Here is a 22,906-nt window from a genome sequence, read left to right as displayed (position 1 = left end):
ACTTTTGATTAAAAAAGTTTTATTGACACTTTTGATGTTTGAAGTTTTTGTATCACATTTTTACAAACATATTCAAGGAACAACAAAATTAAAAACATAGTAAAAGATACAGATTTATAATAAAAGAGAAAAGATATAAAAGGTCAAATCAATTATTAAATGATTAAAATAATAATATAAAAATAAAAAATCACTTTTTAAAAATAAAAGTGCAGACAAGAGGTGCAAAGATAAAAAAGGATCATTTTAAATGATTTAAAATAAGTTTGTGGTCAGTATATGTGTGTAAAAAATCTGCCTTTAGAAAATACTAAAGCAAATGCACACGGTGTGATAACTGTGGCATCTTAATGTGGCAGCACTTTTTCTGCGTCTGGTAAAAAAAAGAAAGAAAAACTGTGCTGAGACGTGTTTGTGTTGTTGTGCTTGTACAGTTTATATACACATTATGTTATTTTGTTTAAACTAAATCTGTATTTCTTTTCTTCTGTCTCCCCTTTTCTCATTTCCTTGTCTCTATTTCAGACTTTCTTTCTTTCTTTCCATTTGCTCCCTCAAAGTATTTGAGCTTGATGTCTTCTAACTTTATTAAATAAACATTGTGTCACACAGCAGACATTTCTCCTCCTCCTTCTCCTCCTCCTCCTCCTCCTCCTTCTCCTCCTCCTCCTCCTCCTCCTCTCTTTCACTTAACTTTTTGTCTTTTTAACTTTTGTCTATTTGTCTTGTTCTCCTTTGGTTATTTATCCTCCCTTAGATTCTGTGTTCTCCTCCTTCTCCTCCTCCTCTCCTCCTTCTCCTCCTCCTCCTCCTCCTCCTCCTTCTCCTCCTCCTCCTCCTCTCCTCCTTCTCCTCCTCCTCCTCCTCCTCCTCCTCCTCCTTCTCCTTCTCCTCCTCCTCCTCCTTTCCTCCTCCTCCTCCTCCTCCTCCTCCTCTCCTTCTCCTCCTCCTCCTCTCTTTCACTTTTTGTCTTTTTAACTTTTGTCTATTTGTCTTGTTCTCCTTTGGTTATTTATCCTCCTCAGATTCTCCTTCTCTGTGTTGATCCTCCTCCTCTTCCTCCTCTTCCTCCTCCTCCTCCTCCTCCTCTTCCTCCTGAGAGTCTCACTGACAGAGAAAATAAAGTCGTCTAAATTGTGACCGTGATGGATTTTCTATCTGCAGACAGTTTCTCAAAGAAATCAAACGTCTGCCTCGAAGGAAGGAAATCAATCTGAAAATAAATGCTGATTTAGAAAACAGTCAGCGGGATTCTTAATCAACTTCAGTTTTAAGTAATGGGCTGAAATGATTTTTTTTTTTTTTAAATAACAGTATTTTTTTTATGTTTGTGCATTTCTTAACACTTTAAAACTCCTTTTAAATAATGTGAAAAAAATATTGGACCTATTTAATTTTTTTTTACTAGTAATCAACTTGTGTTCATAATTCTGGTAAGAGTACATAACATTATATAAAAATTCATTATAAATAATGTGAAAACTTTTATGGGTTATCAGCTTTTTAAAAAACGTGTTTGTAAGTATGGTAATTAAGTATTTAACCCTTTAAAACCTGAGCTGAGTGGCTGGATTTCCTGGACAAAATGAGCAACGTTAGAGGAAAGGACTTTCAAATAAGCAAGAAGTTCGTAAAAAGTACAAGAAAATTACAAAAAAAACCAAACAAAAAATACAGGAAAGTTTTAAAAAAGCAAAGAAATTACTTTTAAAAAATGCTTCTAAATATAATAATTCTGTAAAATGATTTTAAATATTGAATTAATTAATATTTCATTGTAATAATTCTAAATATAGTTCTTTTGACATTTAACCCCAGCTTATAAGAACATGATCATTTTCTTTATTTTCTTCTTTTTTTTTTTTGCAGCTTGTGGGACATTTTTTGTCAAGTTGCTTGTTGCCCTTTTCCCTCCGTGTTTCTGAAAGAAATTAAACTGATATTTTTAAGTGTTCAGATTAAATGCTGCGCGAATGCGACTCATGAAAAGTGACAACGATCCAGGTTTCAAATTATGAACACGTGTTTTTAAGATGATAACCCAAACAAGTTAATTACTTCCAATTAACATTATTATTATTATTATCATTTTTTGAACAATTTTTTTTTATTCAACGTTGTCCTTTCAGACAATAGAAAGCATAACAAAAAAAAAGAACAATTCACTCAGCAAACAGACATAAATGATGATTCATGGCGGTACGTGCCTCTACACAGGAAAATAGATTAGTACAATAAAAAAATAAAAATACAAGAAACTTGTTCAGCATCTTATCACTTTGATAACCTGAAATGCGCCTGTCCATCTGCACATGCAGCTCTGCTCTTATTTCTCCACTGACTTCACATTCATCAACCTTTTTGCAGAGATTCAAGCCAAGATACTGTTAATATATATATTTATTTATTCTGAAGTGTTTTTGTTAATTACCACATTGATGAACACACATTTTAAGTTAATCACTCATAAAATAAAGTTGTTCCATCAAATGTTTCACATTATGTAAAAGGAAATTTAAAGTGTTGGATGATCAGGCTGAATTTGAGCTCTGGTTTTGTCGATATTTGAACATTTCGAAGGTTAAATGAGGCTTTTGATTGAATCAAGAGGAGTTTTACTGAAGTCGAGTCAAACTTTATTAGTTGAACTTTTCTCACAGAAAGAAACTCAATGTGCTTTGAATTATTTTGGACGTTAAAAAGCAGTTGTGGTTTGGATTAAATATCATTTCTTCTCACTTTAAGTGGTTGCCTCAGGCTGTTTGCACAGAGTAATTAGTCTTCAGGCCCGAAGACCCTTTGGCGGGAAACCCTGGCAGTCATGTGGGAGTTGAACTTGTGACCTCTGAGTTACAGTCTGGTGTGTGCGACACTCTGCCACCTCGCCACGAGAAACAAAAAAACAAACTGTGGGAAATAGTTTTAAAATAATTTGAGCTGGAAGTAAAAAATGTGGTTTCTAACCTGGCGTTTGCTCACGTTGTTAGAATGATGTTTTTGGGCGGACGGCGTGTTGTTTTAGCGGCGCTGTGACCCCGGGAACCGCTCTGCTCACTGGCTGCGTGTTTGAACAACATCATTAGCTGCTGAACAGAGTGAGAGACACCAGATATTTCCCATAAATCATTTGGGTTTGGTCAGATGTGAAATCGAGCTGTTATCAGATGGGAAACGTTTTCCAAAAATCCGACCTGGACAGAGTCAGGGACACGTCACGCCGTCCATCCACGCTGCAGATCGCTTACTCAGCGGTTTGATTTCGCCCGTCAGACGCAGTTTAACGTCCCGTCAGAAAGCTGTGAATTATGGGGACACCTGTAGCTGTGGACGTTCATGGAGAAAGATTTCAATGATCAGACTCCTCCAACAATCAATATGTAGTTTTGTAATCAAGAAAATGATCAAAATTTGAGTTTAGGGGCGTCTAACTCAGCAAGAGGAGCGTCATCCACAATCTCTCCCCCTTTCCAGACTCTCTAACTGCACGACATTAAAGGCAAAATAAATCAAATTAAACAAAAAAGATTCAAAAGATGCTGCAGATGGTGCTTTTGCACTTAATGTGTCATAATCAAAAAAAATGAACGCCTGCCGTTTCTGTTTGGCGAGTAAACCTCCAAACGCTGTCGGCTTCACGGCAGATGAATGATTTTATCAGATTGATCACATAATTTAAAAAAACATATGCTGAGTGTCTCTGCTGAGTTTTGGTGTCTTTTACATCGTGCTGCTTCTGTCCTCTGCTGTCTGTCTGTGTCGGAGACGAGTTTGACGCTCACAGCAAAAAGGGACTTTATGGTGCATTCAGGTGCACCTTTAAAGCCATGAAAGTTATTAAAGGGAGAGTTTCTGTATTGTTTGGGGTTTTTGGTTTGGTTTTTTTTTGGTTGTAATCCATCCGTCATTGTCTTTATGTTCTTTCACCACATCATTTTTAATGATTTGTTGCTAAAATCATAACAATATAATAACATCTTCGGCCTGAGTACAGGAACAGATCCTCGTCCTGTATCGCTCTTTATCTCGTTTTTTTCTCAGGTATTTTCAGGATGCTGCACTTCAATGGGCCAAAACATCCACAAGTTAATAACAGCGGTAAAATGTGTGTCACTCTTCACATTAAAGGTGTTTGTGTTTGGATTGCAGGTCGTGTATTTTCTACAGAGCGTGTATGGATATCCCCCGAGGAACAGAGCTGCTGGTTTGGTACAACGACTCCTACACCTCCTTCTTCGGCATCCCGCTGCAGTGCATCGCTCAGGACGAAAACCGTAAGAAACGCTGCTCTCCTTTCCTTCTTTACTCACTTTCCCCCCATGATTTAAATTCGTCTTGGTTTTGGATGAGTTGGCACATGACAGGTTAACATACCAGATGAGACATTCGAACAATAAGAATAAATTAGTTACAGACTGAAGGAGCTACGTACAACACAGCAACAACGAAAGCACCGCAGAATTCAAAATGCTGCTCAGGCAAAAAAATGTGAAATGCTAAAAATTACCTTAGTTTTTTTAAAAAAAGTTTTTTTAAAAAAAAGGAGAAATTGTTGAAATTGAAATTGTTATTTCCATAACATGATTTAATTTATTAAAATGTCGTTTTCTGGACATTTTTCTGTTTTTTTTTTATGATTTTCTAATCAGTTTTTGCCATTTCCATTTAGGTCATTGCCTTTACGTCATGTTATATATGAAAAAAAAAAAAACAAACAAAAAAAACTGCGTAGGTTTCAAAGGGTCAAATAGTTTGTGAAGTGTAAGAAAAGCGATGTCGATCCAGGTCTCAAAGGGTTAATATTAACAAGTATTAACGTCGTCTCATCTAAAACTCCACCAGGTCACAAGTTTGACTCCGAGAACAGAAAAGTGTTAAAAAGTACGTCGGGTTTAAAGTGTCGAATAAAAATCTTCACGTTGGCTGAATAATGAGTTCGTCCTCGGACTCGAAGCTTCACGTTTGTTCAGCTGCTTCGTGATGAATCCGATAAATCGTCAGCCGAATGATGCAGATGTAAATGACATCCAAACAAACGTGAGCCAAACCTCTCGGCTCCTCCGTCCGCAGGAAAAAACAACAGCCGTTTTCTTTGGATGTCGCTCTAATTTTATTACCGACAGTATTTAAACTCTTTGGCGGCCACAAAAACAACGCGCTGAAGGCAGTTTTTTTTCGTCTTTCTTTACAGACTTGCTGCTGTCTGATTGATTTGTCTGTCAAACAGAGCCAGTCAAAACAAGACTGGAATCGTTTTTATTTATTTGCTAAAATGTCGGCATTTGTGCGGCGCGGCGTTAAACCCGAGGCCTCGCTCCAGTTTTTTTTTTTTTTTTTTTTTTTTTTTTTTTTTGGAAAACAAGTTTTCCATCAAAACTTTTCTTCTGCAAACAAAAATACACCCATTTATGAGCCTCTATCTTTTATCCAAGCTCTAATTGTCAACATATTTCTGTTGATTTATGAAAACCTCATGGCTCTAATTTCACATGTTTCGACTCACTTGGTTCTTGTTTGCTTTGACAATTTTCAGGCTTTGTTGTAAAATCAAATGACTTATTTTGAGTAAATGTCTTACTTTTTCTGGCAGAGAGTGAAAAGTATTCATGGTGCCGTAAACTATAATATTAGATTTTTACAAATATCGACTATCGCATAAACTAAATTAAATTTCAAGTTCATTATTTGATTTTTAACTTGTGAAAGTCATGCGTGCAATACTCATACGCAGTTTAGGAAAACATTTTATAGGCATAAACTCGTCCTAAATTGCATAAACTATTCCTCACACCTTTCTTGTTCAGCTTGTTATTTGACAAAAATGAGAATTTTATGTCTTGTGAAAGGTCATGCGTGCCCTTGCATCCTCTTATTTGTTGTCAACGCACTTTATTTCCCATTTTATAGGCAAAAACGTCCAATAACTCAAGGATAAATGTTTATCTCATAAACTATTCCTCCACATCCTGATTAGGATTTCGTTAATGTAATGTCGTGTTCTGCAGTTTCTCCTTCCGGTGCGTAACATCCATATGGTAACCATTCACTGGCGATGGATGTTCTTAAACGCAAGTCAAAGGTCAAGGTCACACTTAATTCTATTAAGCCACCAGGGAATTTCTAGAATTTGGTTGTGTTTCCACTCAACTTTCGTGTTCTGCAGCTTCTCCTCCGGTGATAACATCCCAGTAACCATGGCGATGGATGTTTCAAAACATCAGCAGCTTTATTTCCAGCCACCGCACTAGCCGTCATTATTTAGGCCACATAGGCGTGTTATGGAGCCATGATGGAAAGGTGAGCCCCTTATACGTCCATGTATGAGGGATTTCTGGGAGATGTAGTCCACGATTTCACAGAGGAATTGTGGATTCAAACTTTCTCTGAGTTATGTGATGCAATAACAGCTCCTGTAGCTCCTGCTGCATCATGAGGGAGCCAGTTCCTACTGACACACATAGACACAGCGTCATGTGACCTAGAAAAGACTAAAACGTGTTTCCATTGCCGTTTTGTGAAATACGGCTTTTTAAAAATCGCCTCAAATACCACCTCATGTAAGTCTTTTTTTTCTGAAATGAATGGGATTTTTTTCACAACTTCCATGTTTCCGTTAGGCATATTTTAGATTTGCATTTTTAATTTGCACAATCTGCTGTGGACTCAGTATCTGAAGATGGCCTTATGGGAGTTTTCTCAAATTTGGCACAAACTGGACTCAAGAACGACCTGATTAAATCTGCTGACTGACATTCAAAGGTGACCTCATGAAACATGTTTTTGGCCATTTCTCAAGAATTCATGCTGTAATTATGACACAGTTTCACACAAATGTCAAATAGATTTTAATGATGAAGTTGTCATTTTATATTTTTGTGGTCAAAGGTCATCTGGCATTTTTTCTGACATTACTCAGCATCATATTGGCGTCAGATTTGTTCAGATACTGAACTGGTGACACTTTTCTAGAAAGTGCTGATCGTGGAGATGTTGTGTGTGTGAAGCATCTGTGTTTTCACAGACGTGCATCTGCAGCTTGACTGGTGCACGAAGACAAACGACCACGTGGCGTTTGTCTAGTTTTCCGTATAAAACTGCCTTTAAAAGCATTATCAGCGTTGTTGTTTTAGATTTAAACAGATAAGCGTGACACAGTCTGGCTGTTGTCATTTTTGTGATTTCAGCCGGTTGTTTTCGAGAAACACTCGTGACGTTCACGTCGTCAACACACAATTTTTGTTAAAAAACGTGGATTTTTATGTGCTCTATGAATGCCATTTTTTTCTCTCCTTTCTTTCTGTCCCTCGTGGCCTTTGTCTCCTTCCTCCGCTGCCTCTCTGTCCTCCTCCTCTCCTCCTCTCCTCCTCTCGTCCATCCTTCCTCTCCCTCTGTCACTAATTTATTTTTGTTTACATCTCCTCCAGTTTTCTGCTCACTCAGCCTGTTTATATCGTTTCCATTCAAACTGTTTTTCTGCGGATTTGACAGAGTAACTTTACCCTGCAGGGGGAAAAAAACAAACTTTGACATTTCTTTTCTTACACAATCACACAGCAAAAAAAAAAACCCAAAACAAAACATGAAGAAGAAGTCTTAATCGGTGGAATCTAAATTGAAATGAATTGAATTAGGAGCTCGTCTTTCACAGAGTCGCAGTTAAATGAGATCGTGCTGATTGCAAATTAGAGACGTTTGGCCACAAACTGGTTTGTTTTACAGATGGAACGACTCTCTTACATGACATCGCCGGTCATGACGGGACCGCGGCGGCCTCTGCACGGTCCATGCACGCACACGCGTTCGTCTTTCTGTGTTTTTATGAGGACCTGTTCTGCTTGTGCGTTGCTTACAAAACCTTTGTCCCGAATTTCAACAAAAACTGAATGTAGATTTATTTATTTATTCTTTCAAGTATTACCAGCATAGCTGAAGTTCTCGTCTGTTCTTTGGTGCAACACGGTCGTCCAAAGTAAAAACTCTTGACAATGTTTGGATGGATGGACATGAAATCTGACAGTTCACGCTCCTCTGAGGCTGAATCTGAGTGATTTTGGTTTTCTGTGACTTTTTTAACTTTCATTAGTAATATATATCTCAACTTACTCAGCACTTCAGCTCATGTCAGGAAACGATTTCAGCAGTCAAAGTTCGACAAAACAAATACTAAACGTCCAAAGTTACTGATTTTTTTTAGAGCAACAGTTTCTGACAGTGTTTCCTGCCTCTCAGGTTAGTGGTGAATCTTAAGAGCTGGATAACTGAGGATAAAATGTGATACATTAATATTATTTGCTGCTTTTATTGAGTTATTTTTTAATTAACATCAGGGCTGATCATAAATATCAAATAGTCATTCATTTTCAGAATTTTAACCCTTTAAATGCATGTTTTTTTACAAGAAAGCATTATGTTTTATGATGAAAACAAAACACAAAAATGAGTTATTTTCAGTATACTACATGCTAAGTAGATTTTGTAATTATCACAGTATGGGATATATTACATTGATTAGCAGCAACACTGATTGTTTTATTTGTGTTGTGTCAAATACTCACACCTGTATCACTCTGCACACAAAATGCACAAACAGGCTACAAAAATATTTTACATTAATATAACTCTCTGATTTTATTTAGTTTTTTTTTTTTGTCTTTTTTTTTTACCAACATCAGTCCTAATCATTGAACATAAAATATTCATTGATTTTTAAGGTTTTTAATCCTTTTAAATACCAGGTTTTTGTCCTGATTCTGCAATGTTTTTGAAATAAATAATAATTATATTTTTAATAAACTACATGCTAAGTAGGTTTTTTTTGGTGGGATATGTCAGTGAATAACAGCAGCATTGATTGTGACAGTGCACCGAGAGAACATTTCCCGCATTTTTTCCATATGCTAAATATAGTTAAAAAAAAAAAAATGTCATCAGGTGGAAAATAGTCAAAATGATAAATTCAGAGTCAAAAGCCCAGAATGACACCCAGAAATAATACAAGTCCTGTTTTTCTGCTCTGATGGCTGTGGGATCAAAAATGTCAGTTTGAATGGGTTTCAATGGAGCATTTTTTCACCTGAACAGTCTGAATGTAACTATTTAGTTTCCACAGTGTATTTTAGACTTATTGTAGGAGCTGAGCTGCAAATTCACTGATTACACTCAGATACACAATCCTGTGAAAATGTGTGCCATATGCATGAACACAGACAGATTTATCAAAAAAAATGAAGAATGAAAAGCGCATAAAACACAAACAGTCCCTGAGGGTTGAAAGCACAGATGTACAAAACACAGATACATCGTGTACCGACACACGCTGCGTCGGAGCAAACAAAGACTGGAGGATTTGTTTTTGTTGGAGGATTCGCTTTTGTTCCACCCTGCAGTGAAAAAAGTTTGTTAGCGTCCAAATGAGGTGAAATTAGATTACGCTTCTTTTGTACAGAGAGACAGCAGCTCTGCTCTAAATTAAAGACAGTTTGCTGCTAACTGCATTTGGGTTTTCCATGGCATCGTTATCTGCTGATTGTGCCCACAAAGGAGCGTGACGTCAGAACGGCGCACTGGAGACAGCGCGCGACAGTGACTTTGTGTCCTCAGTAGAAAAAAGACATTTCAAGTTTGACATTTGCTGGTGAAAAGAGCGCCGACGGAGAGACTGAGACTGAGAGCTGGTCAGTGCAGACTCAGTCTCCTGTAGTTCCCGGTTTAAATCCTTTTTAGAGTCCTGCAGTGTGTTACTAAAAACAATCTAAGCTACAAAGTGTCTATGAATCAGTTATTTCACTGCATTATTATTGTTATTTGACTCAGACTGTGAATTCAGTTCAAAATACTTTACTCGTCCCCCAGCAGACAATTTAAGGCAAGTGAGTGCAAACCAGGGTTGCCAAAAGTTATGCTGACCTCCCTTATTTTATTTTATTTTATTTTATTTAAATATATTTATATTTAAATTTATTTTATTTTATTTATTTGTTATTTTTGTACAGCAGTTAATGGTTCAGAACATACATCAAGTCAGACTGTTAAAATTCCTCTATGTTCAGATTTTTCCAAAATTAAAGAACTTAAAGTGATTAGACCGATTTTACGTCCAAACCACATAAATAAAACCAATAAATGCTTTAGCAGGGCCATATTTTGGGTTTTTGTAGTTTGCAACCCTTTACAACCCTTTGGCAGGCACATGGTGCTCCTCCTAAAGTCACTGCACCTGCTTTTAAATTTGATTATATTTTGGACTGTTTAATGGTAAATTCCAATAGTTAATCATGATTAACCCTTTGAAACCTGAGCACATGGAGTGATTTATTGCAAAAAGATGGGTCGAGGGTCGATGAGCAACTCAACAAGAAATAAATAAAGCAAGAAAAAAATGTGTATATATATATATTCACAGAAAACACAGTATCTTAAACACACCTGCTTGGAGTTTTACGCAAATCTGTGATGGAAACCGTACGAACTGTGTGACCATAGTAACGGTTTCAGCAAATACGACATACATTGTTTGTTTGTTTGTTGTTTTTTTTTTAAACTGCAGTTTCGAGTTTCCAAACATTGTGACAGTCAGGCTTCATTTCTTTCAAGAATTCAAACATCAACAACAAACACCAAAAACACACACACTCTCACACACACACACACACACACACACACACACACACACACACACACACACACACACACACACACACACTCACACACACACGGTGGTTGTTTACTCATGCACGTTCCATCCAATCAGAGCCTGTCGGCTTGACGCTCCGCAGCTCGGCCGCCGCCTAACAACAACAGCATGTGCAGCGACGGAGGAGGAGACATCGCTGCAGGGGGACTCATCAGCGTCCTTCTCTTCCTCCTTTTTCTCACTCACTCCTCTTTTTATTTTACTTCTCTGCAACACCTTTTTTTAAGGCGAGGACAAAAGAGGAAAAAGTAGAGGAGAGGATGAAATGGGGAAGAGGAAGATAAACAAAAATGGGATTTAACCCTTTGAAACCACAGCAAAATGGTTTTAATTCTTTCAGAAACTTGGAGAGAAGGCCATGAGCAATTTAACAAAACACTGCCCCAAAATAAGCCAGGAAAAAGGAAAAAGTTACAAGAAAATTCCATGAAAATAAGCAAAAAAGTTAAGTAATACAAACAAGTAAATGATCCAAAAAGTGCTGAAAATAAAAAACAACAACATATGTTTATTTTTTTCTAACATATTTTTTTTATTTAATTAAATATATTTAATGAAATTTAAATATATATATATATATAGTTTTCTAGAGATTTTCTTATTTTTAATTATTTTCTAAATTAACTCCTTTAATTAAAAGAATTAATTTTCAGTCAGTTTTCAGGTTCTTGTCACCTTGTCTCTCATTTTTGGGACATTTTAAGAGGAGGAAATAGAGAGTGATGAAGATTTCAGTGCAGGAGGGAGCGCAGCGAGGAGGATGTGCTTTTCTCCTCCTCTGCAGTGAACTCCTCTGGCTTCATCTTCACTTTATGTGACGTATTATTATCACCGTTATTATAATTGCCTCCATTGATTTCATGAGACTTTATTATCTCTGGTAACTTAACGTTATCGATTTCTATCAAAGCTTTGGCAACATCGTCTGAACTGTTCTTCACACCAGTAAAGAGAGAAAGACAGAAACTCTCCGGCTCAGTTTATCCGCCCGCTCTCGCTCTGAGCTCGTCACATGGCGCCGCTCTGTCGGTGACCTTCCATCGTGACGTTTTAGGTTTCCTTCTGCGTCAGCTGTTTACGCTCCGGGATGCCGTTATCGTGATGTCGACAAATGCACAAATGCACACGGCCGCCTGTGCTTGTTGCATGTGGACGCGCCCATCTGGCAGTGTGTCATAAAAACGCCATCGATTCCTTCCTGCCGCGTTCTCGAGGACGCTATGTCGATGCGCCCTGTGTTCATCGGCTAACGTACAAAAACACGCCACTGATTGAGTCCAACTGCGTTCTCATCTGACGCCGTTCGTGCGCGTTGCATGTGGATGCACACGATGGCGTTTGGCGCCACACTCATACGCCGAAAGCGTTTTTTTTTTGTGGCTGAGATGTTTAGCTGAGTATATTTGTTCTTTGCTGAAAATGCTAAAATGTATTTGTTAGGGTTTTTTTAAATAAAAAAATGATCCCCAACAAATGCACCGTTTGTGCGATAAAAACTACAGCGAGCAGCTGTTTTAGGAAATTACTCAGCCTTTAGAAAAATGAAACTATATATTTTTCAGTTTTTAATTATTTCCTTTTATTTTTTTTTTTATTCTTAAAATCTTGGAAAAGAGACTGACACATTGTTTTGGTTTTGTTCTTTTCATGGAAAATATTGACAATAACAAAAATATAGAATAAAGCCAGCCTTGAGTGAAACCATATTCCTTATGCAAAAACATTTTGTCAGCACATTAATAAGATTTCTAAACAAAGTGATCGTGTTTCAGCGTTTTCAGTCAAAAATGCAACAAACCAAAGTTGCTGTCATGAGTGCATCTAAATAACGAATTAAGATCATTTGAGTTACGCTCAGATTTCAGAGAAACGTAGTTCTTTATTCCTAAATTTGATTAATTTCACATTTTCTCTGCAGCTGTTTGACTTTTTTGTGCATGTTGATGAATGTAATGTACACAACGTCAAACTGAATGAGCAAAAGAAAAAAGACATAAACAGAGAAGAGAAGACGGGATGGCTGGGAGGGGTCGTCATATGGTTCACATGACGAATAATAATAATACTAAACGTTATTTATATAGCACCTTTCATTCAAGAAATGCAGCCTAACGTGCTTCACATAAAAAGACATAAAGACAAAATAAAACCTGCATGTAAAAATAAAATAAAATCAGAATAGAATGCATCCTCACATGGATAAAACCCACCTGAAAATACCTGTAAAAATAAGGATAAAAGATGCATGCATTGCATGCAAGAGTGCATAAAAAATAAAGAAAATATAACGTACAACAGAGGTGCAGCAGTGTGTAAGTGTGATGTGAGAGCTAGTTAAAGGCTAAAGTGAAGAAACGAGTTTTTTATTTAGCGAGTTGATTTCTCTGATATCTACAGGCAGTCGGGTCCAGAGCTCTAACCGACAAACGCTGCATCCCAGTTTTCTTTTGGTGACGACAAAGACAAGAAGGAAGAGTTTTGGGTTTTTTTCCAATATTTTTATTATACTTTTCAACTTTCGAAACACATACAGACAAATCAAACAATGAAACAGTACAGGACACACACATCGGCCACGCAAACTAAATTTCTCACCTAAATCCAAAATACAGAACATACAACAAATATTACAACTACAGTTCACAATGAAGCAGCACTTAAAATACATAAACATAAAAAACATGAGTTTTAAGCAGGTTTAGAAAACAAAGCATATAAAAAAGGAAGTAACTTGAATTAAATAAATAAATAACATTACGTTGTACAAATCATTCTTCCCTATAATCATAATAATAAACTTTATTTGTATAGCACCTTTTAATACAAGAAATACAGCAAAACAGCCTCTACAGAAAAGAAATTAAATACACCAAAACCCATAAAAGACAAAAAGACATGATAAAACCTGCATGTAAAAATAAAATCAAATCAGAATAAAATACATAAAATGCATCTTCACTTGGATAAAATCCGCTTGATAATACTAATAAAAATAAGATAAAATAAGGATAAAAATTTAGTGCAGAGTGCAGAACATAAAATGGAAAATAAAATAAATGAAATAAAACCTACTGACATTATTAATAAAATAAGAGTATATAAATTGCATGAAATCAAGGAAACAAAGCAGAATGCAAAGCAGCTGAATCAGAACTCGTTAAAACCTAAAATGAAGAGATAAGTTTTTACTTTTCTTTTTTCTCCTCTAATACCCAAAAGTATTTTGACAGTTTTCAGGGCGGTGATCCACCTTTAGCATCAAATTCTTCAGTCTTTAACCCGTATATCTAAAAAAGGGTGTCCATGTTTTTAAAAAATCAACTTTACACCTAAATCTGTGTGTCGGATCCATTGGTATGAGGTCAAAGATCAGTTTTGGGTGATGTGTCATCGATGCATCTCAGAAGAGTTTTGAAATGAAACTGACAGAAGCTGAAACTCCACCTGAGCTTTCACCTCTTTTAGGGTTAAAACTTTGCACTTTGCTCCCTGGTGGAGTCAGTTTGTATTCATGTCACGCCCCTCTGGACGGGAACACCCCCCCCAAAAAGAAAGAAAGCACCGACTCTGCAGTGTTGCAAACTGCATCTGCATAATTCTCCCATTTCGATGATGCATCTCAAGCGCAGCCCAAACCGCATCGACTCGCATTTTTTGTATATGCGATGTTTGTAGCAAAATGAATTAAGTGCTGGCGAGCGGCGCGTAACGCGGGCGTCGATAGAGCCGGCGGGCGACTTACAAATGGTGTAATTATCTCCTCATAAGGTTATTAGAGGATCAATGGAGCCTGGTGGCCCGATGACAGAGGTGAGATGATGAAGGATGGAAAACGGTTATGATGACCCGACTGCAGGGAGGCAGCACGGCGATGTTAGAGAGAGGAACAAAAGACCAAACAGTCCTCTTTAATTAGTGGAGGAACCATACAGCTCTTTTATCTTAAAAACAGACGTACAGTGAAATTTCAGTGAAGAGCCCAGACGATTATCTTAAGTCATTGAGCTCAGAGGCTTATATTTGGGACAGACGTCCATATGGGACGGGCTTTTATTTCCTTTGACACAAAACTGTTGCTCAGAAAAGATGGTAAATTCAATCAAATTAATTCTTTTAAGCTTTGAACAGAAGTGGGCGATAAAACGATAATGATATCAATCCCGATATAACTTTTCCTCGATTGAAATATGAGACATAGTCCAACATATTCCAGCCATGTCCGCTCCACTCTCATTCTCCGCTGGTGTCTCCGCTGGTGTCTCCGCTGGTGTCTCCGAATGTCTGCTCCGCTCTCATTGTCTGCCGGTGTCTCCGCCGGTCTCTCCGCTCCACAATCATTCTTCGCCGATGTCTCTGGCGGTGTCTCTGAATGTCCACTCAACTCCCCTCAACTGTGACGGGGACATGATGAGAGGACATGATGAGAGGACACGCTGGACGTGGTTTGAGTTTAGGTGTACTCAGCCTTTCAGATCCTCAGGTAATGAAAAACAAACAGAAAGAAGTTATCGGTTATCGGTATCTTATCGGCCAATAGAAGCTGGAAATTATCGGTTTATCGGTTGAAATAATCATTATTGTGCATCACTGGTTATGATATCTTCATGTCTCACTGAGGAGTCAAAGGAACCTTTAAGCTCGACAGAAATAGTGATTTGATGTATATCGTGATATATATCGATATCGACTGATATGAAAAAAATGATTGTGATAAGACTTTTTTCAGTATCGCTCAGCCCTTACCGTTGACACTTGGGCAAATTGTCTTTCTTTATTCCTCATTTATTTATTTATTTGATTCATTATTTATTCATTCAAAAAATTTAATATTTTATTATTTGTTATTTTAATATTTAATTATTCATTTATGTATTTATTTTTATTTTTTCAAAAACATGGGAAGAATGTAATGAGCAGCAAAAGAGGAAAAACTCAAGTACAAGAAAAATTACCTGAAAATTAGCCAAAAAAAAACCAACCAAAACAACATCCTAAAAAAAGAGGAAAGAAAATGAGCAAGTGAAAAAAAAATAAATAAATACAAATGCAATTACAAAAGAGCAACAATTACAAAAAAAACCAAAAAAACAGCCAGTGCCAATAAGTGAAAATACAATTCAAAGAATATTATCAGTAAGCACATAAATATTAATACTGATAATGGAATTAAATATGATCAAGAGAGAATAAAAGAAAAAATAAAGGATAAATTAAGAGACAAACTATAAAAAGACATCACATTAAATCTATAATTATTGATTATTGACTCATATAAAAGGTTATACAGATTTTACAGATGAAAAGTATTTGAAAAAAACTCCAGAAATGACATTACAACGAACAAAAATACGAACGTAGGCACTAGCGGACCATTTCTTTTTCAGAGTTCAGTGATGAATTTAGGGACTAAAGCTCGGTCTAGGCTCGAGAGAGACTGTGGACATGATTCAGTGTACAGTCGCTGTGGACAGAGGACGGGACACTAATGGCTCTCTGGTGTCAGACAGAGGAAGTCAGACGATTTGACTTCCTGCCAGTTGATGGTGCCAAGTTTTTCCAAACAAACTAGTTTTGCAAAACGAAAAGCGAAACCATCCACAGTGAGTTAGAGCCCCTTAATGTTATTTCAGACGTAATGTGGGGTTATGGAGTCCAGCTCTGTCAGTTGATCAAACCACAGAAAACAAACACAGCAGACTTCTGGGTCAAGTGAGGACAGCTAACATCAGCTGGCTCCCCCGAAATCTAATTTACACACTTTTCTACGGTCCCTTTTTTCCGTTAATGTCATTGCACTTGACCAGCAACACTTCTGTGTCTGAAATCTGTCCGTCTCATCTGCCTCAGACGTACATCTCGCCCGCCTCTGAGTTCAGATATTTTTGTTACGGAGCACTTATCAAAACAGACACAAAGTGCTTCGCAAAATAAATTAAATTTATGAGCAATGAAAACCTTCAAGAACACAAAGGACGGATGTACAAAAACTGAAGTAAATCACAAGTTTAACCTAAAAGGGACAGTTCGTCCTAAATTTTGAAAATACACTTTTCTCCTCTTTAGTGATGTTTATCAGCTTTCTGTCGAGCTAACTTGGTGCCTCGCTGCGTCACTCATTTTAACAAAACTGGACACAAATATCACCCACGTCGCCCCCCCTGCCGAAATCCTCCCGCTCCTCTGACATTGCTACACAGTATAATGTTTCAAAGACATTCTTTCAACGATTAGCCGCTGTTATAGCACTATTTTGGTATCTCGAGATCTCAAATTAATTTAGGGAAAATCCAGTTTCTTTATCTTGATCTCAAGAACTTATCTCACGAAAAACGGTGAAAAAATGTATGAATTTATGGCTGATTAGGGGTTCATAGCCAACATTAAAGCTTCGAAGCTTTCAATAAAGGTAAAAGGAGAAATATGTGGTTTTCTAACATAAACTGAACTGTTAATATAAGAACGTAAGTTAATGTTCTTAATACTGCTGAAATCATTAGAAGTAGTATTTGTCACACAAGTTGTGGTAAAAGTAGCAGAAGCACTAGTTGTGATGTAGTAGTAGTGGTAGTCTTGATTGTAGTAGCAGATGTAATACTTGTAGATTTGTTAAGATAGCACTGGCTGGACGACTAGCCTTTTACGCATATTAATAGTAGGGTTATAACAATCCATTGATCTGCACTGATATATCGATTAAATGAGCATCGATCACGTAACATCGATGCAAAGTGTAAACATCGATCCATATCATCCTCTTTCAGGCGTGTCCTTATTTTGAAAGTCTGTGTCGCTGTCACACAGCGTCCGGCAGATGATGACGTCATGGCGAGCAGCCGAGAGAAAGCCACTTCACTGTAATACATTAATACATCCATGAAATAAATCCACGAGAGAACGATGATAACGCTGTTTACTCGGGAATAAATCATCAGCGTGAAAATGTTTTGTTTTCAAGAAACTGCAAATAAACAGACGGCGCAGGCGATATGTAAACAAAAGCCGTACAGAGGAAACAGGAAATACCTGTTAGGCCTCTTCACTGTTAGCTGCTCTGTTTCAGAGATGTTGACTGAAAAAATGTGCATGTAGACTGAAAGTCATCTGTTCTGTCAGAAAGTATAAATAATATTAAACTGGTTAAGAGTAAAGTCCACTAGCCGCTAAGCTAATTCATGCAATGTAAAATGCCATAGGCGTATGCTAATAACATTAGCATGTTGAGTATGTGGGGGAAATGTGACCTACATAAGACAGTTGTTTTGTCTCTGATCCTTGACAGTTGTTATTGAGTTTTATACTTTGGTGAAAATATATTTTAAATCCACATTTTGGGGATGTTGGGAGAAGTTCGTCTTAAAGTCGAACACAAAGAAAGCATTTTCAAACAGAATGAACCAGTTTTAATTAATTCCAGTTATGTATATGTTGTTTTTATCTCTTCTGGCCAACTGTGTTAAAAGAGCAGATAATATCGGCCCATATCGATCACAGGCCCCTCAATCAAATCGAAATCGTATTGTAGTAGACTTTGTGACATCGGCAAATATCGTATCATTGTCCAAAGTATCGTTATAATATTGTATTGTGATGAACCCAGTGATTTGTACCCCTAATTTATAGTATTGATAGTGGTAGTAGTAAAGTAGTAGTACTAATAGTTCTATCAATACAATCTTTGGGTAGTAGCAGCAGTAAAAGTAGTAGAAGTTGTAGAAGAAATAGGGGTAACACCTTCTATGAAGCCCTTGTCTATAATCATTATAACGCATTATGAACACACTTATAATGCATTATAATGCAGTAAGTCATTATGATGTCTGTCTGTAATGAATTCTGAACATACTTACAATATGAATTGAGTAGTATTAGTAGCAAAAGTAGACGGTGTATTAGTGTCAATAGATGGCTCTGCAGAGCTAGTGGTATGAGTAGTACAAGCAGAGGTAGTAATGGCAGTAATATCACTGATGTTGTGGTACTAACCATCGATGTCACAGTAGCAGCAGCAAAAGAGTACAGTGGTACTAATATTAGGAAGTTCAGCACCAATAACAGTAGCAGAAGTATTACATTTATTAGTAGTAGCAGTAAAAGTAGTGGGTTTGTCCAAGTAAATAAAGACTCACCAGGACTGCCATCATGTGGTAAGCCACCAGAAACCAACTGGAGGCCCCGTTTGGGCCCTCAGCCATAATTTGAGGGACATATCTGCGGTGAGAGAGAGGAACAATATGTGGCTGTAACTGTACTAACGAACAGACTCCAAACAGCCTAACTAGACCCATAATTCCATTCACTGGAACCAGGAGCTGCAGTTTGCCCTGGGCTAACTGGGGCAGATCTGGCCCCAGTTAGGACAGTGTGGCTGGTTTTCTGTTTCCATCACAACAGCAAATTCAGAGTTGCTTTTACTCATCAAGCACGGCACACAGATGAGAATTTGTCCTGCTGATAGATCAAACAAAAGTGCTTTTTTTTCATTTATTGTGCCATCCATGTGGAGATCTCAGTCATGTCCTCCAGCTCCTCCTGGACATCCTGAGACTCTCCCAGTTTAAGCATGATATGCAAACCCACCAGTACGTTGTGGGTCCATCTCAATGGACTTCTCTCAGTTAGGACATGTCCAGAATATACATCTCCAGTGAGGCGTCCTTTTAACAGGAAGAATTGATCTTTTTATACCAGGTTTCTTGCAGATATCCCATCTCTGTCTCTAAGATTAGAGGACATTCAGTCCACTTTAAAAGAACCAAACTCAGTCCTCTTCAAGTGGACAAAAAAGTGGACTAACAGAAAGTGGACTCAGTTCTCTCTCTGGTCCACATCAGCTCTATCTATCTATCACTTTAGCTCATTATAGGGAAACTTTAGTGAATTCTCTTGCAGCAACCTGAAAACCTCCCTAATCAAACCATTTCTGTGTTGTTTTTTTTTGCAGTAAACGTCCCAGCGACTGTGGTGGAAGCCATGACCAGGCAGGAGTCCCTCCAGTCCTTCAACAAGAACGGCAAACCTTCCTCCTCCTCGTCTTCCTCCTCCTCCACCCCCTCCACCACCCTCATGCGCTCCATGGTTTTCCCTCACTCCCCCTGCTCGAGGAATTTCTCCCTGTTAGACAAGGTCGGGGTCGGGGCTCAGTCAGACTCCAGTTACGGCCAGTTGGGGTCAAAGAACCAGCGAGTCCTGGCGAGTCCGACCTCCACCAGCCAGCTGAGCAGCGACTTCAGCGACTGGCACCTGTGGAAGTGTGGCCAGTGCTTCAAGACCTTCACCCAGAGGATCCTGCTGCAGATGCACGTCTGTCCGCAGAATCCAGACAGGTAAGACCACATCGAATAAGATGCTTTAATTCTCCAGTCCAAAATCATCCAAAAACTGTCTCAAAAGATGGTTTCCTGATGTTTTCCATCCAAGGTTTCTTCATTAGTACCCAAGCGTGAATTAGTTGTGCAGACAGGAAATTCAGCCAAGACATCACAGCAATACAGATTTTAAAAACATTAAAACAAATGCATAAAAATGCATTCACAACAGAAGCATTTCAATATGCAAACATGTATACGCATTAGACTCTTTAACTTTATGTTTTAGGTAACGTATAAAGAAGCTGAGACAGCTACCAAAGCTGACATCTTTTTATAGCTCAAAAACATTTAAATAATCCATCAAATGTCTCTTTAGAGAGTTACAAAGCTCAATATCAGTGCATCAGATTTAACCTTGGGCCCCATCACGCAAATTTTGGGGTACGTAACAGTCAGACCATGATGCACAGGCAGTTTCAGAAGTCTGATTGACTATTTATTTTTTCAGCCTAAAAGGTTTGATTACATCAAGATTTTGACTATTGAAAAAGCATTATAGATAAAAGTAACATATATACAACAGTGAAAGCTACAGTTACTGTTTCTGAGATTCTCAGATAAAGTATTTGAATTTTCAGGACCTTCATTTCTTCACCTCAGCTGGTTATAAGATCGTTTCCTGTTACTTCTGATCAGAGTTGTGTGGTTTTCTGTTCTATCCGGCGTACGCGCTTTAACATGTTTGATTTAATGCAAACCAGCTGAACCAACATTTGTCATTAAGTAAATGTTCTTGCAAAAAATTAAAGTTGACTTCATCAGCGGCTTGTTCTGAATCCAACTTATATTGTATTAGTTGAAAGTCAGAGATTCGAATAATCCGTCAGAGTTCCTCAGTCGACTGATGGCTTCAAGTTCAGAAGTGTTTTTTTCTGTGTAGTGTGCAGCTGTGGAAATTTTGGTCCCCAGATTTTGCTGCAGAGTGAGTGCTCTTAACTCCCACGCTGCTCTTTGGTGAAAGCAGCTGCAGACATGCAAGGAGAGAAACTGCACCATAAGGTGAAGAAGTGGTGAATTTACATCTCACAGCGAATTAATATGATACAGTCTCCGACTTTTGTTTGATATTTAGTGTCGTTGGTGGTTTGCTGTTAGGACACAATGTTTTTATGTTCCACTCGGGAGCAGCTGCTGACTCAAGTGTGTAAAATTCGGTATACCAGTCCAGTCCACTCTGGCTCTAAAAATTAAACTGGTTTAAAATAATCTGGCCCATCCCTACTTTTGATGGCTTAACCCTTTGAAACCTGGTCAAATTTGCTTGATTTATTTCAAATGCATGGCAAGAAGACAGTGAGCAACAAAAGTAGAAATTACGAAAGAAAAGTAGCAGGAAATCAGTAATAAAAAAAAAAAAGTACAAGAAAATTTCCTGAGAATAGGTTAAAAAAGAAAAATGAAAATGAAAACAAAAAAAAATTAAAAAAGAAAAAAAAAGGAAATCACAATTATGCAGTTGAATTTTAAATTTGTAATTTTGATAATTAGCTGTAAACATAGTTTCTCTGTAGCCTTTCTTCTTTTTAATGTAAACATTTTTCCCTGAGCTTTTTAAACACAGTTTTAGTTTTATTTGTTGAACATTTCTTACCAAGTTTCTTATTGCCTTTTTTCCATGTTTTTGAAAGATTTTGCACTAATTTGCTCGGGGTTCAAAGGTTTAAATCCTTGTGAAAGGCAACACTAAAAAAGCAATGTCACTCCAGGTTTCAAAGGGTTAAAGGAGAATAAAATGAGACTGTTTCCATCCATTTCCTTGTGCGTATGGAAGCAAATGACGCTTGTACAGCATCAGAGTGTGTATATCTCCTGCGGCAGAGCCAGGAACTCTTGTATTTGCATTAACGTGATGAACGTGACACAGCGTTCGAGTTTTTAAAACCTTGTTGTTGCAGTTTTTCAGAGGAAGCCGGGCAAAGCAGACGTTTAGTTTAGCAATTTGTTCCCGAGGTTGTCTCATCATCACACAGTTTGTGTGTGACAGAAAGTGGGAGTTTGTGGATAAGAGTGAAGAGAGTGTAAAAGTGTCTGAGTGTGTATAACATCTGCCAACTTAATTATATACAGCACGGAGGGAGGAAGAGGAGATGTGATGTGTGTGTGTGTTGGAGGATGTATTGGAAATTTTTTGCTTAGCTTTATTTTTTTGCGGGGAGAGTCAGAGCGGCGTATAAATCAACGCTGTGCGTCAGTGAGAAATACCTCGCCTTACGGTGACGGGGCCAGGAAAACAGATGCCACTTATTCAATAAACTAATACTCATAGGGAAGAAAAATGTGTGCTGGATATGGCGGGGGGAGGGAGGGTCGATGTGGAGCTGCCTGTCAATAGGAAGGTTTTATGGGACGGAGGAGCAGATCAGATTCAGCTGAACAAGCCAAACAGACCTGGAGCTCCGAGGCCTCGCCGTGCCTCACACTGGAGTGGACTGGGGTCAGACCAGTATGCCCATCACAGCGTCACCCCCTGCAGAGAGCAGTGACGCTCAGCTTTCAAACATTGGTTCAAATCTGGCCCCTCAACCAATTTTTAATGCGCGGTAAAAATAAAGTTAAATTAAGATAAGATAATCCTTTATTAGTCGCACAGAGGGGAAAGTCACAGTGTTACAGCGGCTAAGAGGTACGAAGTATAAGCAGCGAAAGAACAATACAATAGTAAAAAAAAAATTACAAATATAAAAATATGTAAATATTAAAATGTTAGATAATAAAAATAATTTGCAAAAACAATAACATAAATAAAATAAAATTATAATGTGCCAACAAAAACGGTCTATAAAAAATATGATGGAAGTTTTGTAAGAAGTTTTGTACTCTTAGTACACAATTTGTGCCAGAGTGCATA

The 22,906-nt window shown here is 37.7% G+C and overlaps 1 protein-coding gene across 1 annotated transcript in view; it reads left to right on the top strand.

Moving 5' to 3' along the window:
- Window positions 1-22,541, top strand: part of prdm6 (PR domain containing 6) — a 109,808-nt gene extending 87,267 nt beyond the window's left edge. The window contains exons 6-8 of the mRNA XM_042488619.1: window positions 4,147-4,271; window positions 19,632-20,013; window positions 22,325-22,541. Coding sequence (XP_042344553.1) covers window positions 4,147-4,271; window positions 19,632-20,013; window positions 22,325-22,541 — 724 coding nt within the window. The remainder of the gene's footprint in view (window positions 1-4,146; window positions 4,272-19,631; window positions 20,014-22,324) is intronic.
- Window positions 22,542-22,906: the final 365 nt, after the last annotated feature.

This window comes from Plectropomus leopardus, chromosome 6 (genome assembly GCF_008729295.1).
Source record: "Plectropomus leopardus isolate mb chromosome 6, YSFRI_Pleo_2.0, whole genome shotgun sequence".
NCBI lineage: Eukaryota > Metazoa > Chordata > Actinopteri > Perciformes > Serranidae > Plectropomus > Plectropomus leopardus.
The sequence above is the reverse complement of the archived record's forward strand: the minus strand, read 5'-3'. Positions and strand labels throughout refer to the sequence as shown.